The sequence below is a fragment of the Lontra canadensis genome, unplaced genomic scaffold, assembly GCF_010015895.1.
Source record: "Lontra canadensis isolate GAN:19392208 unplaced genomic scaffold, GSC_riverotter_1.0 scaffold59, whole genome shotgun sequence".
NCBI classification, from domain to species: Eukaryota; Metazoa; Chordata; class Mammalia; order Carnivora; family Mustelidae; genus Lontra; species Lontra canadensis.
In genome coordinates, this window is record NW_022631053.1 from 6705394 (window position 1) to 6728917 (window position 23524).

At 51.8% G+C, this 23524-nt stretch overlaps 1 protein-coding gene across 1 annotated transcript; it reads left to right on the forward strand.

The window, feature by feature from the left end:
- Positions 1-8572: 8572 nt before the first annotated feature.
- ENDOU (endonuclease, poly(U) specific) lies at positions 8573-22304 on the forward strand. Its single transcript, XM_032876952.1, has 10 exons — positions 8573-8763; positions 13275-13397; positions 15684-15755; positions 16212-16346; positions 16783-16954; positions 17360-17559; positions 19700-19813; positions 20438-20544; positions 21295-21437; positions 22062-22304. The coding sequence occupies exons 1-10, from the start codon at positions 8709-8711 to the stop codon at positions 22180-22182; spliced, it is 1242 nt and encodes a 413-aa protein (XP_032732843.1). The 5' UTR covers positions 8573-8708; the 3' UTR covers positions 22183-22304.
- The last annotated feature ends 1220 nt before the right edge of the window (positions 22305-23524 follow it).

Sequence of the window (23524 nt, forward strand, 5' to 3'; positions counted from 1 at the left end):
CCGGTGCCCCAGGTGCAATCTCCCCGAACCCAGGCATTTTCTTCTCTTAGAGAAATAGGTCCAGGCATGTACATTCCCTGCACACCCCCACAACTTCATTCTCAAAATCTTATGTAGTAGGGGCTCTGTGAATGGGACAGGCGGTCCTGGCCTTCCTGGAGCAGACCTCCCCGCCTCACAGACAGATCCCGAGCGAGGCTGTCAGAGGGAGCGGATGCCGCAGAGGGCAAGCCCAGGGAGGAGTGGATCCCCACGGGGTCTTACTGCTCACCCCTAAACATTTAGGCACCGCTCTGCCTCCCGGTGTTGGGACTGCTCTCCCCTCAGCAGGGATGCAAGTCCCCTGAGGATCCTGAGTATCAGACAGCTAGCGTGGCCGGCGGCTGGGAAGACTCTGACCGGGCAGTTGACTTCCCCTTCCCTTCCATGGACGGATAGGCCAGAGCGTAAATGCATTTCCAAAATGTATCCTGGTACCCTGCCCCGTACAGGAGTGCTAGGCTTCTCACACAGCGGCCAGGGCCGGGGGCTGGACCCAAGGTCCCAGCCTGTCCAGTTGCCCTGTACCTTCGCCCCACCCAATCCAGGCACCCCTCTCTGAGATTCTGAACTCCCCAAGCCCCAAGCCTCGCTGGACTGGGCACCTGAGGTCAAAGGGGCTTGTAGCCCCGGTGTTGAGTGACTATCGGTTCCTCCCAGTGATGATGAAAGCTGATCCTCTGAAAAGCCGTCTGACTCAGCTGTGCTTTGAGAGTATCTTCTTGGCCATGCTGGGGGCCTTCCTGGAGCAGGTGGCCTTGCCGGGGCCAGAAGGACTGTTGTTGCTGGTGGTAGGTGGCACACTGGTGGCACCAGTAGGTGGCACATGGACCCAGTGACCCCCAGAGGAAGAGGAAGTCTGGGCTCAGAGCCCAGATCCACTTTCTATTGGAAAGTGTGGAATTTCAGTTGTTCGTTCAGTTGTTCAGCCTTTGACCCATGTGGACCCTGGGTGAAGAGCCCTACGCTTACGGCCTCGTCTGACTCTGCCTCACACCTTCTTGGCCCTTGGGGAGAACTCAGGGCCTCTGTTTTCTTGCTGGGGTGTGAGTCGTGGGCAGACAGAGCCTTCTCTGGGTTGCCAAGGGGAGGAGAATGCAGGCTTTTCTGGCACTGAGGGGGACTGTAGCAAGCAGGGGGTGGAGAGAGGGTGACTTTTTGCTGGGGTCATGATGGCAAGGCATTTTTAGCTTACTCGGCCTCCCAGAAAAGCGCCCTATCAAGTCGAGTGGGAGGCGTGCAGGTGTGGGTCAGGGTCGTCCTCTGTGAGGGGCAGTGGGTCGAGCCCCCAGGAGCCTGGGCCTCAGCAGCCACATGGCCTCGACCTCGGGCAAGCCTCTTCCTCAAGGGTTTGGGGTGTTCTCCCACTCTCAGTGTCTTGGCTTAAGCTGCTCAAGTCAACCAAAGAGAGGAGGGGGCACCGACCTCTCTCGGTCATAAAGCTGCTGACCCTCGGAGCATCTTCCCAGGGGTGGCCTCCGGCCAGGACCTCCTGAAGGAGGGAGCGCCAGCTACAAGTCATTTTATTAGAAGGATTTCCAGGGAGTCCCTTACCCCTAAATATTACAGCCTACAGCCTCCCTGAATTCTAGTTGTCTCTACGCAGTCCTGTTATGTAAGCACGTACCTTGGGAAGATGCTAATGGTCTCATGGCCAAGATCCTCATCCTTCTAATGGCCACTTTAAGGGAGAAAAAGGAAAGGAAAAGCTCGAGGCAATGCATTAGGGGAATTTTGTTCCTCACTGAGGCTCCTAGCTCCCCTCTAGATCTGGCTTAGTCCTCTAGGCGGTGCCCCCACCCACCAAAAATAAGTGGTCCCCTTTGGTAACCAAACCCGGTGAGCCAGACAGTGTGACTCACTGAGAGTCATCCCCCCAAACTGGGAAATACTCAAAAGTGAAATGCTTGAACATACTCAGAAGCACATTATATTCTTAAAATACAAATTTGGTTTTGTACTTATAAAAAGGAATCACATTATGAAGAGTTTAGAGAAACTGCCACTTTCTCATCCTTTGTGTTTGTCTTAAATGTCATTTTTTCACAGAGGCTTCCCTAACCATCCTATCCAAATTAGGTCTTTAGTGGCCCTGCCTTTTTATTTTTAATTGAAGTATAATTAACGTAGAGGGTTATATTAGTTTCAAGTGCACAGTATGATTCAGCAGTTCTATACATTACTCAGTGCTCATGATGGCAAATGTGCTCTTGAGTCCCCATCCTCCACTCTCCCCTTTGCCCCACCCACCTCCCCTCTGGTAACCATCAGTTTGTTCTCTGTATTTAAGAGTCTGGTTTTTTTTGTTTGTCTCTTTTTCTTTTGTTTGTTCATTTGCTTTGTTTCTTAAATTCCACCCATGAGTGAAATCATATGGTATTTGTCTTTCTCTGACTTATTTCACTTAACATTAGAGCCTCTAGATCTATCCATGTTGTTGCAAATGGCAGGATTTCATTCTTTTTTCTTTTATGGCTGAGTAATAGTCCACTACAAACATATATGTATGTTTATATATGTATATATGTGAGTACTGTATATATATATATATTAGCCCTGCTTCTTTCTTTATGCATTCATCTCTCAATGGACACTTAGGTTGCTTCCATATGTTGACTATTAAAAACAATACTCCAATAAGCATAAGGGTGCATATATCTTTTTGGGCTAGTTTTTGTTTTCTTTGGGTAGGTACCTCTAGTAGTGGAGCTACTAGAGCACATGGCAATTTTATTTTAAAAATTCTGAAAATGCTCCACATTGTTTTCCATAGCAACCGCCCCAGATTGCATTCCTACCAACGGTGTACGAAGGTTCCTTTTCCTCCACGATCTTCACCAACACTTATTTCTGGTCATTTTGAGTCTAGACATTCTGACAAGTGTGAGATGATATGTCATTGTGATTTCAGTACGCACTTCCTTGATGATGAGTGATGCTAAGCGTCTTTTCATGTGCCTGTTGGCCATTTTTGTGTCTTCTTTGAAAATATGTCTATTCGGGCTCTGCCTATTTTTTTAGTTGGGTTTTTTTTTTTTTTTTAACAGTATCAAGTTGTAGAAGTTCTTTATATAGTTTGGATGTTAACCCTTTATCAGACATATCCCTTGCACATGTCTTCTCTAATGGTTTCCTTCACTCTGCAAAATCTTTTTATTTTGGTGTAGTCCCAACAGTGTAATTTTGCTTTTGAATCCTTACCGAGGTCTGGAAAAATGTTCCTATGGCGGATGTCAAAGAGATCACTGCCTGTGTTTTCTTCTAAGAATTTTATGGTTTTAGGTCTCACATTTAGGTCCTTAACCCATGTTTTAATTTATTTTTGTGTATGGTGTAAGTAGTTCAGTTTCATTCTTTTGCATGTAGCTGACCCGTTTGTCCCAATACCATTTATTGAAGAGATGGTCTATTCCCCATTGTATATTCTTAGCTCCTTTGTCATAGATTAACTGACCATGGATTTCTGGTTCTCTATTCCTTTCCATTATGTGTCTATTTTGATTACCACAGCTTTGTAGTATATCTTGAAATCCGGGAGTGTGGTACCTCCAGCTTTGATCTTCTTTCTCAAGATTGTCTTGGCTGGCCCTGTTTTGTTTTGTTTTTTTTTTTTAAACACACAGTATTCTGTTCTTGTTATGTGCCGGGAACTGTTCTAAGAGCTTCACAAGTATTACCTCATTCAATTTTCACAAGAGCCTTGTCAGGTACTCTTACTTGCTCTATTTTACAGTGATGGGGGAAACCAAGGCCCAGAGAGATCAGAAAACCTGCCCGGGGTTGTATAGCTGGTGAGTGGTAGAATTGGGATTCAAACTCAGTAGTCTCAGCATTGGGTTCTGCTCCCCCAATCCCAGCTCTCCCTATGCTTTGTCCATTGTCTCCCTCCCCCTTTGGAGGCTGAATTTCTTGTCCTCACATCCATTCTGCTTAGCAAAGTCAGGCGAATGAATAAAGACTGAGAAAGAGGGAAATTGGCCATAAGCCAACTACCTTAGACACTAATTACGACAGTTTTGAAAGATGGTAGATCTTCACACACTGGGTAGGAACCGCTCCTGCCAGTTCCACTGTTGTCTTTGGGAGGCCAGAGCAGCCACAGCTGTGCCGACACACCTGGGGCAAGAGGCTGGTGGGGTGCCTGGTGCCAGTGCCCGGCTCCTGCTCGGCGGTTCCCGGCCCTCCCTCCTGACCTTGCCCTTGCTCACTCCCTCGCTGTCTCTCTGAACCTCCTTATCTTGGTCTGCCTGTCTCATCTGCTGCTCTTTGTTCCCAGCTGTGCCTCCAGAGCCTCCCCCAAAACTATTGGGGTTTGAGGACGCGAGACAGAAACTTTATTTTATAAACACCATTGGGTAGTGTAAAACAAACATTAGTACAGCAGCCAAAGGGGGGAAAAGTGTAGGCAGGTGGTTACTTTGGGATCCTAAAAAGTGGGATAAGGTTGAGTTATCTGTTACATTGTGGATTCAGAAGCTGCTGGAGTCCTAGGTCCTGTCTGATCCCTGTGTTGGCTGCCCCTAGCCATGGTGATGCCAAGGGGTGGCTTGGGGGGAAGGGCATTAGATTTCTATGAGTTCCAAGCAAACCTGCAATATTGCCACAAATGGTGTGTTGGCTATGAAAACATTACACAATGAGTCCCTAGACCCCATTTCCACCCACTGCCCATAAGGCCCCCGCGGAAGCTTCCAGATCTCAAAGAAGGCCCCGTCTGCTCTCTCTGGCTCACCATCTTCCGTCAAGACTTTGTAACAAGTGGGGCTGAAAGGCTCAGTTTGCTCCTTCATTCATTCTTGGCCCCTTGTCCGTGTTGGTGGTTATTTAACAACCTTCAATGAAAATACAAGAAAGTAGAGGGGACCCAGGAAGCAGAGGTGAAGAAGCAGCCTGTATGGATAAAAAGTTAAATGGCAGTGCGGGGGTTAACCAGTGCCATGCTGGCCACACCACCGGAGGGGCTGGGATATCTCAATGGCGCCCAGGACAAATATCAAGAACTGAGTCCACAGGCAGGAGCGATTCCTCTGGTTGGAGGGCAGAAGTCCGGCTTCGAGGGAGGGTGGGTTTGCCCTGGGCCTGGAGGAGAGTAGGAGGGGGACAGCCCAGGGGAAGGCAATGCAGGCAGAGGACTTCCCTGTGGTTTGGCCAGCAGAACCAGAAGCACAGCCCGGGACTCTGGTGAGTGCCCTCAGTGGCACACGTCTGTCTGACTCATGCATCCACGGGACTTGGGGGGGGGCGGTGAGTGTGACACTGAGTATCAGGGCTGCCACAAACTTAAAAAGAAAGTCCTGGAAACCCAACGGTGGGACACAACCTACAAGCCAGTGTGAAAGCAAACCCCGCGTGAAGCTATTCTAGAACATGTTCAGCGAGAGGCGACTTCAGACTGAGCTGGGTCACAAGTGACCAGATGTGGGTGACTGTCCAGGTCTCTATCCTGGGGCACTTCCCGGGCCACAGTGGGATGGAGCCTGGAGGTCTAGCATCTTCAGGGGCCAGGGGTCTGCTTCGGAGGGGTCTCTAGGCCTCTCCTGAGCTGGGCTAGCTGCAGAACCCATCCACTTCTGGTCTTGTGCTGAAGTGACTGAGCCTTGGTTTCACGGAGGACAAGGCTGACCTTGGGGTATGTCCCCTGGGCCATAGCCTCTGGGTCCTGATGACCCCTCACCACCCCGGTAGCCCAGAGATGTGTGGGATCTAGTTCCAACAGCCATCTAATGCTGAGGCTTCTCTGTGCTCTGTCCCACGGGAAACCAATAGGTTCTAAGAGCCCGTTTTCCAGCCTGGCCTGAATCCTGCCGGTCCGGGAACAGCACAGCACGGGCACCCTAGTGAGTGCTCAGCAAATATTTGCTCATGGAATTCCCATTCCCTACACTGCTGACCGCCTGACCTGCCTGCCTCCTGGATCCTTGCCCACGTGCCTTCACCCTCCGCACCTGGCCTCACTTCCTGATAAGGCATCTCTCTGCGTGCTCTCGCCATGGGAATACCATCCACCGTTCACCTGTCACCATACCCTCCAGGCCCGAGTCTCCAGGACCCCACCTCCTATGACTCCCACCTTGCTGGCTGGCCCCCTGGGAAGAGCTTTTAATGGAGGGTGGAAAGCCCATGTGAGAACCTAACTGGGGGAGAACTTGGAAAGCCAGCCAGGCCAGCCAGCCGCCTGGAACACCCTTTCCTGCATTTATCTCTATATACACATATGTAATCTGATATGCGCATCTCTACATCCGCATAGATAAATCGAATTTATCTATGAGGCATCTTTGCAGGAGTGTACAGAGGTGTGTTCATACACTGGCTTGCTGGATTTTTCCCAACTGTCCTATCTACTTTCCTCCACGTCAGCATGCATTGGCTTATACAGTCCCGGGGTTGCCCGAGAGGCACAGAGGCATCTGAGTGGAGGCAGGACAGCCCCTTAGGATTGTGCCAGGCTTGCAACTTCATAGGAGGAGTGGAGCCACATGGCTGCTGAGGTCCCTTTCATTCCACGTAATCTGAGTGCAGACCACTGTGCTTTGTAACCCAGACGTGGTTAAGTGGTGTTGATGTATTCTGCGAGACAATGTGGCATCAGTGCCCATTAGGACGGCGTCTGGTTGGAAGTCCTGCTGCATAACTTACCGATGTGCTCCTGGGGATACCTGCCAACCTTTCTGTGCCTCAGTTTCCTCCCCCATGAATGAGGATAACAATAATACTCTGAAGGGTTGTAGAAGAGGGAAGGATGGAGTGCATAGGAGGTTCTGGCATGGGAGTCCCCGGCACGTGCTCAGTCAGTGTTGGCCGTTGTCCTTAAAGCTGACATTGTGGTTCTTGTTTCAGACCTGGGTCCTCAGATGGGCCCTCTGGCTCTATGGGGTCAGTGTCAACCATCCCTAAGCTCCCAGCCTTGCTCCTGCCCTAAAATTCCCGTGTTGGAGGGAGGAGGTGCTCCTGCCTGGAAGTTCCTTCTGACAGGCTGCTCAGCTGGACGGTAGGGCCGCCCGGGCCGGACGGACTCCACACCGTCAGTCTCTGTGGGGTGCCTCCAGCCAGGCCCTTGGAAGGCACCGTCCACCCCAAATTCTGAGGGGTTGTTCTCCTGGCCCAGCCAGTGACCATCTCCTTTATTCCCTAAACTAACCAGAGTCTGAAATCCAGGTGTGTGACGCCACCTGGCACAACTGCTGGCCGTGGTCGCAGCCCGCTCTCTACTTGGACTTGGACTTGACCGCTGGAGCAGTCCAGGCAGACTTTCTGCTTCTACTCCCTCAACCACCTTCCCTGCTCCATGAAAGGGCCAGGCTGATGTGTCAGCTGTGCTTCTGCTGTGAGTCTCTTGCAAGGCAGCTTGTCACAGGCTGTCCTGTTCCCCCCTGAGCGCCACGTGGGGTCTCATCTCCGCACTGAGAGCGGGGGGAGGATTCTCCCCACCCCACCACAGCGGCCCACCCTGGGTGTGGGAGGGAAGCCCCGAAATGACCTTGGCAGGGCTCATCAGGTTCAACCCTGTCATTCCAGAGATGGGGAAACTGAGGTCAGAGGGAGGAAGCATCCCATATTTCCAGCATGCTGGCAGAGGAGGACGTGTCCCCTTACTTCACCCCTGGAGAAAAGTCACTATAGAATAGTCTGATGGTTCATCAGTTTTGCCTTCTTACATGAGGCTTTTCTTTTATTAAGAGGGCAGCATCTCCATGCAACACTGTAAAGAACAATTTACTGAACAGATTTTGCCTTTAATAGGAGGGGGAACTTGGCAGTCCCACATTGCTGCTCCTGGGACTTGGGGAGGAAGGACTTGGAGAAACCTCACCTCCCTGGGGAGGGCCCATGGGAAGAGAGTGTAAGTAGGGGATGAAAGGAGTGAGCTCCTGGGCCCCCAGGAGAGGAAGATGGGTCCTCTGTCTGTCTCTGAACCTCTTGCCCACCGCTGACCTCGTAAAGCTGGAACCTGTGAGAACCTGAACTGTGAGAAGTTGAGGTGCTGACTCAGTCAGAGTTAGAGACTATTTGCATATTATTTCTGGGGTTCTTGGGCTACGTGTGGTTTGATGCTAATAAGAGCAGCCCTTATTTCTGACCCACACCTCCTGTATCTCTCCTTGGACTGACCCTAACACTTCCTTGAGCTTCACTGCTGGTCAAATTTGGAATAATCATCTCACTAGGTTTCTCATATTAGCATCAGGAACTCAAAGATGAAGCCAGCCTGTAGCTCCTTGGAAGGCCAGGACAGTGGCTTGCCAGTAGGTGGGTGTTTGGAGGGTATCAGCCACGGACCAGGCCATCAGTCTCCCACTTGGGATGGAGAACCGCACCCTCCCTTCCCCCAAACTAGGCCCATCTTGCTGTGTCTGCTTACATGACCCATTTTCTGGCCACAGCTAGTATTACCTGTTCTAAACATCTGGAATTACCTGCCTGCTTAGTCACCTTCCCTCTGGCTTCAAACAGCTGTCAGGCCCCACCCCCTCTCCACCTCTTATCCATCTAGGGTCCTTCCCTCCCCTTTTTCTTCCTGGAAGGATCTGGAGGTACCAGATCCACAAGTTCTGATGTCTTTAAAAGGATCAGCCTGGGCAATAAGGCTCATTTGAGAGCTGTGACATTCACCTTGACTCTAGTGAAAGTCCAACAGCCCATCCCCTTTTGGCTTCCAACTGGGCACCATGAGGGCCTGTGTGCCCCTGATAGTGGCCATACTCTTCAGCCTGGCCTGGGCTGGTAAGTCATTATCTGGTGGGGGTGCAACGGTCCTGCGTAAAGAAGCAGAGAGTTGGGGAACTTGGTAGAGGTATGAGCAGAGTGGGACGAGGGAAGGTCAGCTCTGTCCTAGAGCCATGTAGCATGCCTTAGAATCCATCCCTGTCAGAGTATAGGAGTTGTCTTTGGGGTGGAGGGGACTGAGGAGCAGGGCTGAGGGACAAATGTCATGGAAACCCCTTCATGAGTCCTTGGAGGACCAGACCCAGACATCCCTTGCTCCAGTCTGACTTTTGATCTCACCAAGGTTTGTCTGCAGGACTGCTGTGTGATGTAAAACTTGCTGGGTTTGAGTGGCCTGGCTGCCCTTGGTCACTCTCTCCACTGCCTGTGGGTGGGTGAGGTTGTTTGGGGTAGGACCCTGCTCTGGGTAAAACCTCAGGAGATGGGCAGGCTCAGCAGGAAACTGGAAAAGGCCCTGGTCCAGAGGTGGGCCATGTGCTCTCTAGGCTATACAAATGGTCAATGGAATGGGCCTCCGACCCAGTGACTGAAGATCTAGAGCATGGAACTGGCCTATAGTTACTAGCGGTGCAGGGAATGGGACCGGCAGAAGGACAGCAATGTTTTCCTTGGTAGCTGGGCAGAGTGCTGGTGCTGATGTGTTCATTGGCAGTTGGTTAATGGGTGCGGAGGAACGGCGGCCAAGGGAGGGGCCTGAGCTGAGAGGTGTGGGGAGAACCCTCCTCTGCCCAGAGGAGAAAGAATCAGAGCTTGATGCCCAGTCCACCCGACCCAGGACTGTCGTAAGGATGAAATAAGATACTGTATAAAAAGCACCTTATGTGGAGTGAGAGCTCAACCAGCTGAGGTTTGGGTTATGAGTATGCTTGTACCTATTCCTGGCAGAAACCCTCGTTTCCAGTCAGGTTATATATGGAGACCCATGATGGGATTCCCAAACAGAAAACATTTGGAGGAGAAAGCTGCTCCCAGGCCCCCCTGCACCGGGAGGGATGGGGGACCTCTACTCTGGCACCCGTGGCAGAGCAGCTGGGAATCAGTTCTGTCGGAGGCCCTGGGTGGTGGACAGCCAGTGGGGAGTACATGAGAACTTCTAGCTTAGTGTGAGCCAGTGGCCGCTTGGTTAGCCCATCCCAGTCTCAGAAGAGGAGAGCGACTTTAGACATTGGGTCCCTGGGCAGCCATCCTCGAGGACAGAGGCCACAGTGGCTTTAGAAACGCAGGTGGAGCCCTTGCTTCTGGGGGAGGAGGGCAATCTGATCTGGATGTGGGATGGACGGGGAGGTGTGAGTCCAATAGGCAATGCTGCCTTCTTTCCTAAGGTGGGCAGGAAGGGGCTCGGCTCTCATCCTTCCTACTTCCTACATCTCAGAACTTAGATGCAAGACAATGAATCATATGGAGGAGTCACCATCAGTCTTAGGAGCCTGGTTGTTTTGGGTGAACTGGGGCAGGAAGCTGGTCCTGGAAACCAATCTTCTTGGTTGGCTAGGTCTCCAGGGAAACAGCCTCTGGGGCTCCTGGACAGGCACGGATGGAGGATGATGTCCCGATCCTCAGAGCAGCTAAGTGCTGGTGTAATAGTGACACCCAGGTTTGGGACCAGACTCTCTGGGTAGGCAGCAAGGATAGGGAGTGGAACTTCTGGCATATTGAAGTTTTGGAGAGTTCAGAGGAATTTAGCATCTCATGAGACAGGGGAGGCCCTAAGCCCTTCCAGGGGAATGGAGGGAAAGTCTGGGTCTGAGACAGACAAGGCCAGTGTGAAAAAGGCTGTGGCTCAGAGAGATGAGGCAAAAGGGCAAGGGGCTGATGGCTGCCGAAGCAGTGACTCAGGGCCTGGCCAGGGAATGAGGCTCGCACAGGGCCCTGTGTGGCCCGCAGGCACAGGGTGAGGACACTGGAGTGAGGAGTCGGAGTGACTCGGTCCATTGAGTGTCCCCAGGACAGCCCAGCGAGGTACCTATGAGGAAAAGAAGTCCCTGCTACCTCTCCTCTCCCCCCTCAAATCCCAGGGTCGTCTCAAAGCAGACCAAGTTTATGGGGAAGGGAGTTCTCACTGGGGACAAAGTTCTCGAACAGAGATGACAAAGTCCACTCGGCCAGGGCCGTGGGGGGTGTTCTCCTGAGCTCCAGATTGCTGACTAGTCACGTGGAGCCCTTCTCAGCCTGTGCCAGCTGCTGGAATGAAGTGAATTCTTTCCTGGGACTCTGCTGATCGGGCCCATTGTGAATGTTGCCTTGATTTGTCTGAATTTTCTCCCTTTGGACTGTGGGTGTTCTGCCAGGCTGACTGGGCAGGCAGCTGACTGAGCCTTCCTCCTGCCTAAAAATTTCTCCTTAAGGTCTTTGCATTTAGGTTCCAAGGGAGCAACATTTAAGATTCAGAAAGAGTTCCACTGAGCCTGAAAGGACAAGTGGCCTTGGGCCTGGTTGTTTTCAAGGACAGTCCACTGGATCAAAGGCCTGCCACATGGGAGGCCCTGGATCCAACTTGAGGCTGCCTCAGGACATGGTTAACCTTGACCTGACACCTCTTTGATGTAGAGAATACAGGCTCACAGCAATGACGTCAGCTAGGAAACTGTCAGCGACATAAATGCACGGACACCCTGGTCCAAGGGCTGGCCCAGCTGAAAGCCAGGGAGGGAGTCAGCTAGATGACGTGCATCCACAGGGAAGACTGCTCTAGCCAGTCTGAGCACTTGCCACATTGGAGCTGGGCGTGGAGTATTATCGCTGTTTATTTATCTAAGCAGCCCATGTTGCTAGTAAGGATAATGTACTGTACTAAATGCTTTACAAATATCAACTCATTTAATGGTTATAAATATTCTATGAGATGGACTCCATTGTCATGACACTTTCACAGATAAGGAAACCGGGGCACAGAAGGTCAAATAACTTGCCCAAGAGCTTATAGCTCGAAAGCAGCCGAGCCAGAATTCCAACCCCATGAAGTTTTGGCCCCAGAGTCCAGGTCAAGTTCTTTGCTCTGCCACCCGCATGAACACCATATAAACCCTAATCCCAGAATCCAAAGTAGTAAATAAACCCACAACCTTCATATTCACCTCCCACCCAATCCAGGCTTAAATCGAGATACGGTACCTATGTGGAGTCACCACTAGAACCAAACCCCAAATCTAATCTAAGGCAAAAGTGGGATAATTTCTCTTCTAGTCTCGACACACTCTTCAACCCTGGAGTGGCATTAAACCTATCCCCTCATTCCTCGGCCAAACAGCAATACAAATCTGTTACTTCATCGATAAATGTAACTCAAGTCCAAATCCTGATCGTAGCTTTTAATCCGAACCTAATGCACCGTAAATCTGGTCCAAATTAGGTTTCGGTTTCCACATTATACAAATTCCGATGCTAATGGCGACTCTGACCCTGATCTTGACATCCTTCCTCGCCCACAGCCGGGCCCCTAAACCCAGCATTCACGAAATCCAAACCTCAGGAACCTCAAGTGGAAACAAAGACCCTGTAATTACCCTTAAGTCTCAGAATGGAAGGAAAGGGCCCCCGAAGCCAGCTGTCACCAAAGACACCTCCCGACACTGTCTTTGCTGGGGTGGGCATGGCGGGGGTTGTGTTTTTAAGAGTGGTAGTGGGCTTGTACCATTTCTTTCAAAATTTTTTGTCTATGCCCCTTGTGACCAAAAATTTGCTTCTGCAGGCCATGTGGCTGGAGTAAAGGATGTGGTCTGTGGTTACACAGCGGATCCTGTTCCAGAATCCAATTCTGAAGTATACTTGTTCCCCACATGAGCATAAACTAATTCAAAACCTTTCCAAAGACTAGAAGAAACCGAAAGACGGGACCTGGGAGAAACAGGGTGCAGGGGAGACCAGGTGAAGGGGAGCAAAGAACAAAGGAGCAGAAGACTTAAAAGGGGCAGGATGAGAGGAGGGAGATGCCTGGGGAGAGGGCAGGTGAGATCACTGGAGCAGTAGTGACCACCTTCACCTATGTGACAGGTGAATGATGACCTGTGGGTCATGACCAGTCCACAGATCTCTTTCGTTGGTCTGTGGAAATTTTTTTAAAATTGGAAAACTTCACATGAAAAGGAAGGCTTCTCTTAAAAAACTAGAGGCTCTGGCAGCATTGAGCCTGCACCCCGACATGGCAGAAGGGGCTGGAGCTGGGAGTGGCTGTCAATTTCAGGCCGAGCGTCAGTTCCAAGTTTGTTATGGTCCCCACCGATTCCTACTGCCTCCTTGCTTCTCTTAGAGGTCTAGCCTCGTTCAGCATTCAAGTCTGTGATCCTCATGTATATTATGAGCCCTTCAATACGGGTGGGTGGCGGGTGGTGGGGATGAGGCTTCTGCCGGTGCGTGGGAGGCTGCCCATGTATTTCTCTGCAGCAGATGGCAATGATCTTCCCTGCTAGGTGGGCCCCATGCCCCTGTCTGCAAACCCTACCGCAGGGGGCACCTTGAGAGGGAGAATACGACCCTCACAGAGCTGAGTTTGTGACCTTTACTGCCCGTAGGAAAATTAGAGTCCTGTGCATCTCGCTGTAATGAGAAATTTCACATGGACGCTGCCTGCCAGTGTGACCGCCAGTGTCCCCGGCATGGGGACTGCTGTGAAGACTATGAGCACGTGTGTACTGGTGAGGCTCCTTGTCGGGGGAAGGGTCTGGGAGGCACAGTGGGCCAGGCCATGCACACACCAAGACTGCCTGCAGGGGCGCTGGCTCAGGTGTCCGGCAGTTCAGAGCTGGGATCCGTGATGGATGACAGGGCTCCAGGAGCCCAAATGAGGACATTGATGAGCAGTGCAAGTCGGGATTTGTCAACTGCTTGTCCCAGCTATTCTAGGCTGTCTCCAGTCTAAAACCGCAGCTTAATAGATGTTATTTATCTGGAATATCTATCTGAACTATCAGGATTAGCAATACTATTTTGGAAGTTTAAGTAATTCGAAATGCAGAAGAACAGTAACAAACATTAACATAGCATGTATCTCATGACCAACTGTAATTCAACACTTTGCATCACCAAAGTGTAAAAAGGGAGTCGAACTCTCCAACCTCCATGCCCCCAGGGAGCCTGTGTGGTGTCACTGTGACTGTTGGGATTCACACACACCACTCTCCTGGTAATGAGTGGACCGAGCGGCTGGAATACCTTCAATCTGTCATTCCCTGTCCAGTGATTAAATGGGACACACACTACTCTCAGAGGCCAATTGTTTCTCTGTTACTCTAATATAGTTTTAAAGGTCATTTGAAAAAAATTATTTTGAATAATCCCCTTGTTTGGATGCTTCCAGTGTTTTAGACCGCCAGATAAATGGTCTTCTGCTTTAGGACACGAAGCCTCATTAAGTTCACTGTCAAACCAGGTGCCCTGACTCTCAGTTTGGAAAACATGATCTCTAGAGCCATGGTAGGTAATGGCTAGCAAGACCATGGCATACGGTTGTGCAGGTTGTACACTGCACAGGGGGACCTGGCTGAGAAGCCAAGGTGACCAAAATTGAGTCCATTCTTGCTAACCCATGTGCCTTTCTTGGTGAAGAGCTGTGTCTGCTGAGAGAAAGGAGTACCTTTTCCTAATTTTCCCAAAGGGGGTATCTGCTGACCCAGCCATGTGCCCATTGAGCTGCTTCTACCAGAAAGAACCCTCATTCCATTTACATGAAAACACCATCTATACCAGCAGGAGTTCTGTTGATCAAGCCCAGGGAGGGAAACCCAGGTCCAGAGCTCAGTGCCAGAATCAGAGCCTGCCCCTTTCCCCTAGTCTTGTGCCCTATTCAGCAGACACAGGAGAGCCCATTCAACTTGGACCATCGGGCTGGCATTTCACAGCACAGACAAGACTTAGCTTGGGAGCAAGTCCATCTCCAAGCCTCTGATTTGCACTTCAGAATCCTTTTCCCATAGAAAAATTATGGATGACGTTTGAGACCCTAAATCAGCCCTTGAAAGTCTGTTTAGCATAACATTGGCGGAGTTAAGAACTGGTGGATGGTCAGGACTTAGAACACAGCCTGTCACCAAGGAAGTGATCAGAACACGTGTGTTGGCTGAACACATAGTCTGGCCTGCGGTTCTGATAACACAACACCATCCAGCAAGCTCACTAACGGATTCCGAATCACTTTGTAACAGTGTTTCTTCTCTGGGGGAAATTACCCCCACCATGTGCTGGAGAGGAGCTCCGAGTCCCCAGGAGCATCCTTCCTCTTCCTCCCCACCCCCACTCCACCAAGCCTGCAGGCCAAGGGAACAGAGAGGCAATATGAACGTCCTTTTCTGAACTCACCTCCCCCACCCCCTTCTCTGTGGCCATTGCCAAGTGTTGTAAAGAAAGAAGGGAAGTTGGTATCTCAGGAAACAGTTCTTAGAGTTCTTAGTCCCGGAGGGCCTGGGTGGAGTTCACCCTTGACTGTGACTGGGAGTTATTATAGTAAGGGATGTTCCTAAGCGAGGCCTTATCATTTGGAGAGGGGCAAGCCTGTCCTCTATCAACGTATCTTGAAGAAAAGTCAAACCCGAATCAGGGTTTTCAATCCAGAGGGCACCCCTTCCTGCCTCCCCTCCTCTATGTATAGATGAACACACTGAGCGCCAGAATGCTGAAGTGGCAAGGAGCGTTGTCACCTGGGGAAATATTTTTCACTTTTTAGAACAGTTTCCAGTCATCTGTCCCCTTCTGTATTCCGTTTTTATTTATTTATTTAGGGCACTTTAAAAGCACTGCATTTATTTCCATATTAATCAAACTGTCTTCCGTTTTTAGTTTGTCTCCTTGTTCATTGTGCCTCAGCCCCTGTTTCATATTTTCTTCCATTGCACGGCTTGTCCTGGAGGCTGGGGGAACTGGGAATCGGACATAAGGGAAAGGGAGCCCTTGGGGGTGGCTGGTGACTCTACTTCTCTGACCTACAGGAGAAGAGGGCCCCGAAGAGCCAGAGCCATTCCTGGAGCTGGAGGAAGAGCCGGTGGAGGCCTCAGCTGGCCGTGAGTCTGCCTTTCTAAAGGGGAGCCTGCAGGCTAAAGGCGGGGAGGGACACGAGAGGTGACAAGGAGGAGGCAGCCATCCCAGCGGCAGCAGGCACAGTCCTGAGCTAGAGGGACCCCAAACCCAGCACCCGGAGGTGGAATGAGGGCTGGCCTCTGCAACCTGGGGTTTAGGCAGGAAAGGGAGCCTGAGGGCTATGGAGGGAAGTGGAAGAGATTTTATTTTTAGGGTGGGAAGATTATAAAAACAACAGGCCAGAAAGTAGAGTTTGGCCTCTCCGCAAGGCAAGGGCTTCCTGACCGTGGAGGGTGTGTACCAATTCAGCCCGTTTGTTTTCCTTCCCTGGAGATCTTCAATAGGAGTTCCGAGTGGGAGGCTGGGGGGGGGGGGTGTCGGGCTGGCCCGGAGTGACCTCTAAGGGTCTGCCACCCACACACCTCTCCCTGTGCTCTCAGACCTGTACTCAGCACCCAGCTCCTGCCGGGACCGCTGCCACGAGGCCTTCGACAGGCACCAACCATGCCACTGCAATGCCCGCTGCCCAGAGTTTGGGAACTGCTGCATGGATTTCGAGAGCCTGTGTGGCCACGGTCAGTCTCCTGCTCCCTTTAGCACAGCCCCGAGATGGAGGAACTCTCCAGAGCGATAGTTCTGCAGGTGTGCTCGCTGGAGCAGCGTATCAGTATCCTCTGGGCATAGATTAGAAAGGGAGACTCTAGGAATTCCCACCAGACCCACTGATTGGACACTCTGGGGGCAGGGCCCCCAAAACTGTTTTAACAAGCCCTCCAGGTGATTCTGGGGCATGCCCACATTTGAGAACTTCCCAGAGGTGGGGGCAGTGTGGGCATTTTGCAGGCAATGCTATGTGCCTATTTTAAGGAGCCTTTGGGCCCGAGGTCCCTGCCTTCCAACCACTAGGGTGATGGACTGCAGCTTCCTTCCCTGGCTGTCTGCTTCTGGAAGGTGCCCAGGGGAGGCCCCGGGCCTTCCTTGGGCTGAGAACCCCCTCCCCACTCCTCCTAGAGGGCTTCTCCTACAGCAGTGATGCCATAACCAAGGAGGAGCTACAGAGCATCTCTGAGAAGATCTACAGGGTAGATGTCAACAAAGCCCAGAAGGAAGACATCATTCTCAACAGCCAAAACCGCATTTCGCCCTCGGAGACCAGAGACCAAGTGGACCGCTGCCCAGAGCCGTGAGTCCCCTTCACTCTCCCTGCACAGTGTCCCCCCCACCCCCGGCTTCGCTTCTTTGCCTGCCTCAGCTCTTTTCTCCTCAGGCGGGATGGAAGTGAGAGAAGGAAATAGGTCTCCAGGGACAAAGAAAACCATCTTGAGGGGCTGTGGGTATCCACTTGGGAGGATTTCTGTGACTGACTGGGCTGAGAAGAGAGCTGAGCTTCCAAGAGCTGGAGTGGGAGAAGAGAGCCGCCTCATGCACACCCTTCAAGAGGAGCTGAGGTCCTGACTCTGCTCCGGACCTCCACCTTCTCGTGCCTGCCCTGACCTGTCTGGCTGTCTGGCTGCCCCTGTAGGGGCCGGGTGGGGGTGGTCCTGCCCCATGTTCAGGCCTCCCTAGCGCCTCCCTCCACCTCCCGCAGGCTCTTCACCTACGTCAATGAGAAGCTGTTCTCCAAGCCCACCTACGCGGCCTTCATTAACCTCCTCAACAACTACCAGCGGGCCACGGGCCGTGGGGAGCACTTCAGTGCCCAGCAGCTGGCTGAGCAGGACGCCTTCCTCAGAGAGGTCATGAGGACGGCGGTCATGAAGGAACTCTATGGCTTCCTCCGTCACCAGAGTGAGTGAGCGACCCCAAGCCCCACAAGGCAGTGCTCAGGACAGGAGAGCCTGGCAGCCCTGGGCCTCCATGGTGGGGAGGTGAAGCGAGCAGGGGCAGAGTTGTGTAATGGCCAGCAGGCCTCTGGGAGGGCCAGGAGGGGCCCTGGGCCTAAGTAGTGGAAGCAATCTCTGTCTGGCTCGCAAGTCACCTCTGCTCTGATTTATTCTGAGCGGCCTCGTGGACGCCCGCCACGCACTGTTCCAGTCTCAGGCTCTCTGCAAGCCGGGGAGTCATCCCTGCACCTCACCCAACTCAGCTGATCCCACAGGCACTTTGGGTCCCTGATTCTCCTTCCTCCTGCTCCAGGTCCAGGAAGGCTTGTTGGCTTGTCCCACATTTTTGCTGGGGAAACAGCAACAGAAAATCACCAAAAGCTTCTACCGGGAGGGGTTCTGGCTAGCTCCCTTCCGGATAGGGACACATTTGAATCAGACCAAAAAAGGTTTGAGCCGCAGGAGTTCTTGGCAGGGGGCTGTGTCGGTTCGAGTCCTGCAGATTCCTCTCCTGAACTCCAGGCAGCTGGGCTGGGCCTCATGGGCAGCTCTGTCCGGGTCTCCCCTCTGCTCACAGCGGCTGCCTTCCATCCGCTCGCCTTCCCTTACGTGTGAGTCACCCACGGCTTTTAGGTGAAGCGGGTGACGCCCGAGCACCCGGGTGAAGAGGGCGCGATCCCGCACCGCCCCCTGGCGGTCCTCTGCCGCAAACACGAGTGAGAGTCTTGGCAGTCAGGGCAGCCCTCCAGCTTTCCAAGAGAGAAGCTGGGGGCCCACAACAGGCTGATGACTTGTATGAGCCGGGCGAAGTCGTGAGCAGAGCCCCGTCTGGGACCCAGGGATCCCATACTGAGGCCGGGCTGTTCCATCACGTCTCTCCCTGTCCAAACCCAGATTGTCCTTCAAGTTGCAGCTCACATCCCACAAGGCTGGGTCTGCACCTGCCCTAGCTCCCCGCTGCCTTTCAGCATCTCCGCAGCATGTCTTCAGAGGTCAAGGGTTGGGGGGGTGGGTAGCCCAAAATAGCTTTGGGCCCGAGGGGGCCACTTGTTAGTGGTGCAATCCTGGGCAAATGACCTTACCTGTCAGAGCCTTATCTGTGAAATGGGATCTTTGCGGATTAACGCACGTTAAGCACTGGGGAAGTGGTATGAGCCATTCAGCCTGTGAACCCATTCTCTGTTATTGTGTGTACATTTTGTCTCATTTTCTGACTGTGTTTTAAGTTCTAGAAAGGCTAGCAGATGTCTGGTGTCTCTTTGGTGTCCTCCACACACAGTTCTGAGCGGCAGTCGGTATCTGATGGCTCCCTGAATTAGAGCTCCAGCCCCGGCCTTCCCACTGGGGCCCAGCTGCCTCGTTTCTAAACTGGGCATAATTGGTATCAACTCTATGTGAAGATTCAGTGTGAGGACTGAAAGCACTTAAAACAGTTGAGGTCCATAGAATGTAGACAGTAAATTGAAATATTTTTGTATTGTTACTTTTTGACTGATGCCCAACTCTCTGGCCATGGCTTGTGAGGCCTGGTGGCTGCCTACCTCTTGGACCTCCTGTCCGACCCCTCCCCACTACGCTCACTGTGCTCCAGCCACCCTGCCTTTCCCTTAGCTCATTGAATACAGAGCCCAGGTTGTCTTAGAGCCTTGCCCTTGTTGTCCCTTCCACATGGAAGACCATTTCCCCCAGATTTATCCTGCAGGTCTCTGATTAGGACTACCTTCTCAGAAAGGTCTTTTTGATCTTCCTTTCTAGAAGAGCCCAACCCCATCCCAACCCCACCTCCAGCCGTCATGGGACACTCTGCTTTATTTTCTTCATAGCGCTTATCCGCAATCATATTGTTTATTATTTGTCTTTTCCGCTGGAATGAAACTGTGAAAGCAGGGATCTTGTCCTTGCTATTCCTTGCTGACTCCTCAGCCTGCGGATCGGGCTTGGCACAGAACAGGTGCACTGTGGGTAGTTACGGAATGGACAACTGAATATCTTTGTTGGTTGAACCCCTATGTCTCTTAATGTGCTGGAGCAGGTGGCTCTTCCCCGCTTCCCAGGACCTGGTCCCGCCGTCCCCTCTCTTAGGTCCTCTGTGTTCCTCCCCGCAGACCGCTATGGCTCCGAACAAGAGTTTGTCGATGACTTGAAGAACATGTGGTTTGGGCTCTATTCAAGAGGCAATGAAGAGGAGGACTCGAGTGGCTTTGAACATGTTTTCTCAGGTGGGATCATTATGCCTGGAAAGAAAGAGTTGGAGGAACGAAGAGAGACTGCTTCCCTCAGGAGGAGGGCAGCATCAGGCACTGAAGAACTTGCAGCCAAGCCTGTTAGCAGGGATGGACCTGTTCACCCCCAAGCCAAGAGGAAGGGGTCTGAGGAGCTGTTTTTGAGGGATAGTCTCCCATGGAGTATCTAAAGGGGAAAGAAGACCAGACACTAGGGCTCCCAAGGGCACACATAGGAAAGGGGCTGGGTTCAGGGGCAGGGCTGGCTACTTCTGAATCGTCCTCTGCTTTCCAAGAGGTCCATGGTCTTTCTCCCCACTGTCCCACCCCATAAAGCTCCCACCAAGTTTGGCTTGCTACTGGAGAAATGGCTGAGAGGAGATTGGTCGCCCAGGCCAACCAGGAGGAGGAATTCTCCCAAGGCCTTTCTGAAGGGGGCAGGGAGGGCTTTCTTGGGTGAGAGTTAGGGATGTGTGGCATGCTGGGGAGTGTGGGCAAGGGGCTAAGCAGGTGTGCATTCTATGAGCCAAAGTCTCAAGAAGGGGGACAGCCTTGGCAGGGAAGGGGTGCAAGAGGTTGGAGGGGAGGCCCAGATCACCCACCTTGAACTCTTCATTATAGGTGAAATCAAAAAAGGCAAGGTCACTGGCTTCCATAACTGGATCCGCTTCTATATGCAGGAGAAGGAGGGCCTGGTTGACTATTACAGTCACATCTACGACGGCCCGGTGAGTACTGGGTGCTGACCCGTGGGCTGGAGAAGCTTATTAGTATCCAGTCTTCCTGCCCTCACTCTGTGCTCCCAGCAGCCAGACAGGCCTCTCGCCCTGCCTCTCGTTGGCTGCCTAGCAGGGATGGTGAAGATGACTTCCTGATCTGGTGGCCAGTGGGTTTAGGCAGCGAGGACCCTGAGATTCCCTTCCAAACAGTGAAGGCTCCAGACCTGCAGAGGGCAGGAGGCAGAGAGCACTATCCCTGGATGGGAGGCTGGGGGCAGGGGAAGATCTTCAGAGGGGAACAAGTCTCAAAGGTATGTAATGACCTCCTACCTGAACTTCTTTAGAATGTGGCCTTGGCTGGAAATTTCAGCCTGGCTAGTCGGAGTTCAACTCCTTACATTTCAGAAAAAAGAAACCTTTGCTGCCCTGTGCCGGGAAATAATTGGGGGACAATAAATTGTCTTTCTCCTCCACATGTGATAGCTACAAAGGAAGCATTATGGTCCCCGCTACCCTGGCGTCAGTCACAGGAAAGCGGGCTCTGGCCTCTTCGGGAGACTCATGCTGGCAGCTCCGGACAGTGGGTCCAAGTAGGGCTCAGACCCCTTAGCCGGGGAGACTGTTTCCTTGGTTGACGTAAAGAATCCAGCCTCCCCAGAAAACTCATGCAGGCCCCTCCTGGGGGCTGCTACCATGTGCCACCTGTCTGGCAGACTCCACTCATGGTATTTACCAGGTCTCCTTTATTACTCTCTGCAGTGGGATTCTTACCCCGACGTGTTAGCCATGCAGTTCAACTGGGACGGCTACTACAAGGAGGTGGGCTCAGCTTTCATCGGCAGCAGCCCTGAATTTGAGTTTGCGCTCTACTCCCTGTGCTTCATTGCGAGGCCTGGCAAAGCGTAAGTACTGGGCCAGCCAGGCCTGGGCAGCAGGCTGGAGCCACAGGCTGTCCTCAGCCAGGACAATCGTGAGAGCTGGATTCTGCAACTCCGTGGCTTGGATAGACCACCCCTCTGCACCTCAAGTTTTCTCACTTGGGAAATGAGGTTGTTAGATAAGGCTGGTCGTTGCCAACCTTTACCTCAGTGGCAGAACCATCACCTGGAATCTTATGCAGAACCGTCATAGGTCAAACAGTTAGAGATGCACTTGCCCTGATGCTCCAGGCCTCTCTCTTCAGTCCCCAAGGCTGCTAGGGGGAACCCCGGAGCCCCAGAGAGTATAGCTTGAAACCACTGGGCTTCATCTCTTCTAACATTTGAGGACTTTGGGTCCTACTATGTCTGAAACCCTAAGCAGACATTTAATTTCTGGGGGTTTAGCTCTAGAATCTGAGATTTTAGATTACTGCTCTGGGAAAAAGGAGCCCTTCTGAAGGGCTGCCTGTGCATGGGTAGTGGGAGGTAATGGCTGAAGAAAGCTGGGGCAGTTCTCTGCATGGATTGGGCTTGACCTCGCTAGTCAGGGGATGGGCATGGGGAGACGTGATGGGCCCCTATGACTTGGCCATCTTTCCTCCACAGATGCCAGTTAAGCCTGGGTGGCTATCCCTTGGCCATCCAGACCTATCCCTGGGACAAGTCCACCTATGGAAATGGCAAGAAATACATCGCCACGGCCTATGTGGTATCTTCTACTCGATAGAGCTTGGAGCCCTATGGGGCATGAGAGCAGTGAGAGTTTCTGCAGGATGCAGGGGCTATCTGCTCTGGGCTGGAGGAGGCTAGAGGAGACTGAAAGGGATTCCCAAGTCTAGAAATGCCCTTATGGTTAACAGAGAAAAGTACAAATAAGAAAAATGGAGAGGAACAGTCAAATCTTTGTGCTCCAGCATTTTGGAAAAAGAGTCCAGACAGAGAAGATGGGAGCCCTCTGTGGCCCTTGGCCCTGATGGGAGGTGAAACCATAGACAAGTCCTTGACCTCTCTAGGCCTCATGTTTCCTTTGAATGTAAAGGGAAGGGGTTTGCCCCCTTTCTTCTTTTTGGAGTTGGTGAGAGGGCAAACCTGATGATATCATTACTGTGAAGGTGTTCTCAATTGTTCCTAAAAAGAACAGCAGATAAGAATTCAAGGTCACTATAATGGCTGTTGTCATACACAGCTTTGCAAACTGCAATTCAGTCCTATGTTGGGGCCTCAAAGAACTCTGACCATGGAAATCAAGCAGTGGGTAGTTGGTCTTTTCTTGGGTTATAGCCTCTCAGGACAGGGTCTGGGAGAACTCTGATGCTTGATGGAGAGGAGAGTGGGTTGACGCAGTGAGTGAGCTTGGGAGGGAGTGAAATTCTCCAGGCTAGCTCAGCAACTGCATCAAGAAGCTTTCTACTTGTAGATGTTAGTGTGGTACAGAGGTGTATTTTGATCCCACATAGTTTGTGAGAGAGTTCCCCAAATAGGAGGAAGAAAGGAACTTGGAGCTTGGTGACATTAACAATTATTTTAAGGCTAATCCAGTAGCCATAATTTGCTGGAATTACTCCAGATTTAAAGACCAAGGAGAGTGGAGCTCCCTGTTCCAACCTCAATTATGCATTTCTCCTCCTGTGGCCTTAGGGAGAACCAGACACAGTCCCACAGAACTAGGCTTGAACTATGGTTTACAGGGTTCGAGTCTCCAATTAAAGTCATTAAGAAAAGTTGAAATCAATCTCCTCTTTGTATATGACCCCCCCCTCAACTGTCTGTCCCCCTCCCTGCCTTTTCCCCGGAGTGGAGAGTGATGTTGCTGGCTTCTGTGGCTCTTCAGGATGGTGTGGAGAATGTGGTATCTCAAATCCCGGAGGACTGACTCGTCAAGTCTCTCTAGCCAAGAGAGGAAGAAAAGCCTCCCGGTTGATTTGTAACGTGAAGAGTAGAAGGAGGGAGGGCACTTACGGACTTCTGGTTCCACATATAAGGAGCTTGGAAGTCACTATTCCATCCTAACAGCAAGTGAAAAACTGAACAGACTGAAAAATCAACAACTCTTCTTGGATCTGTAGGAG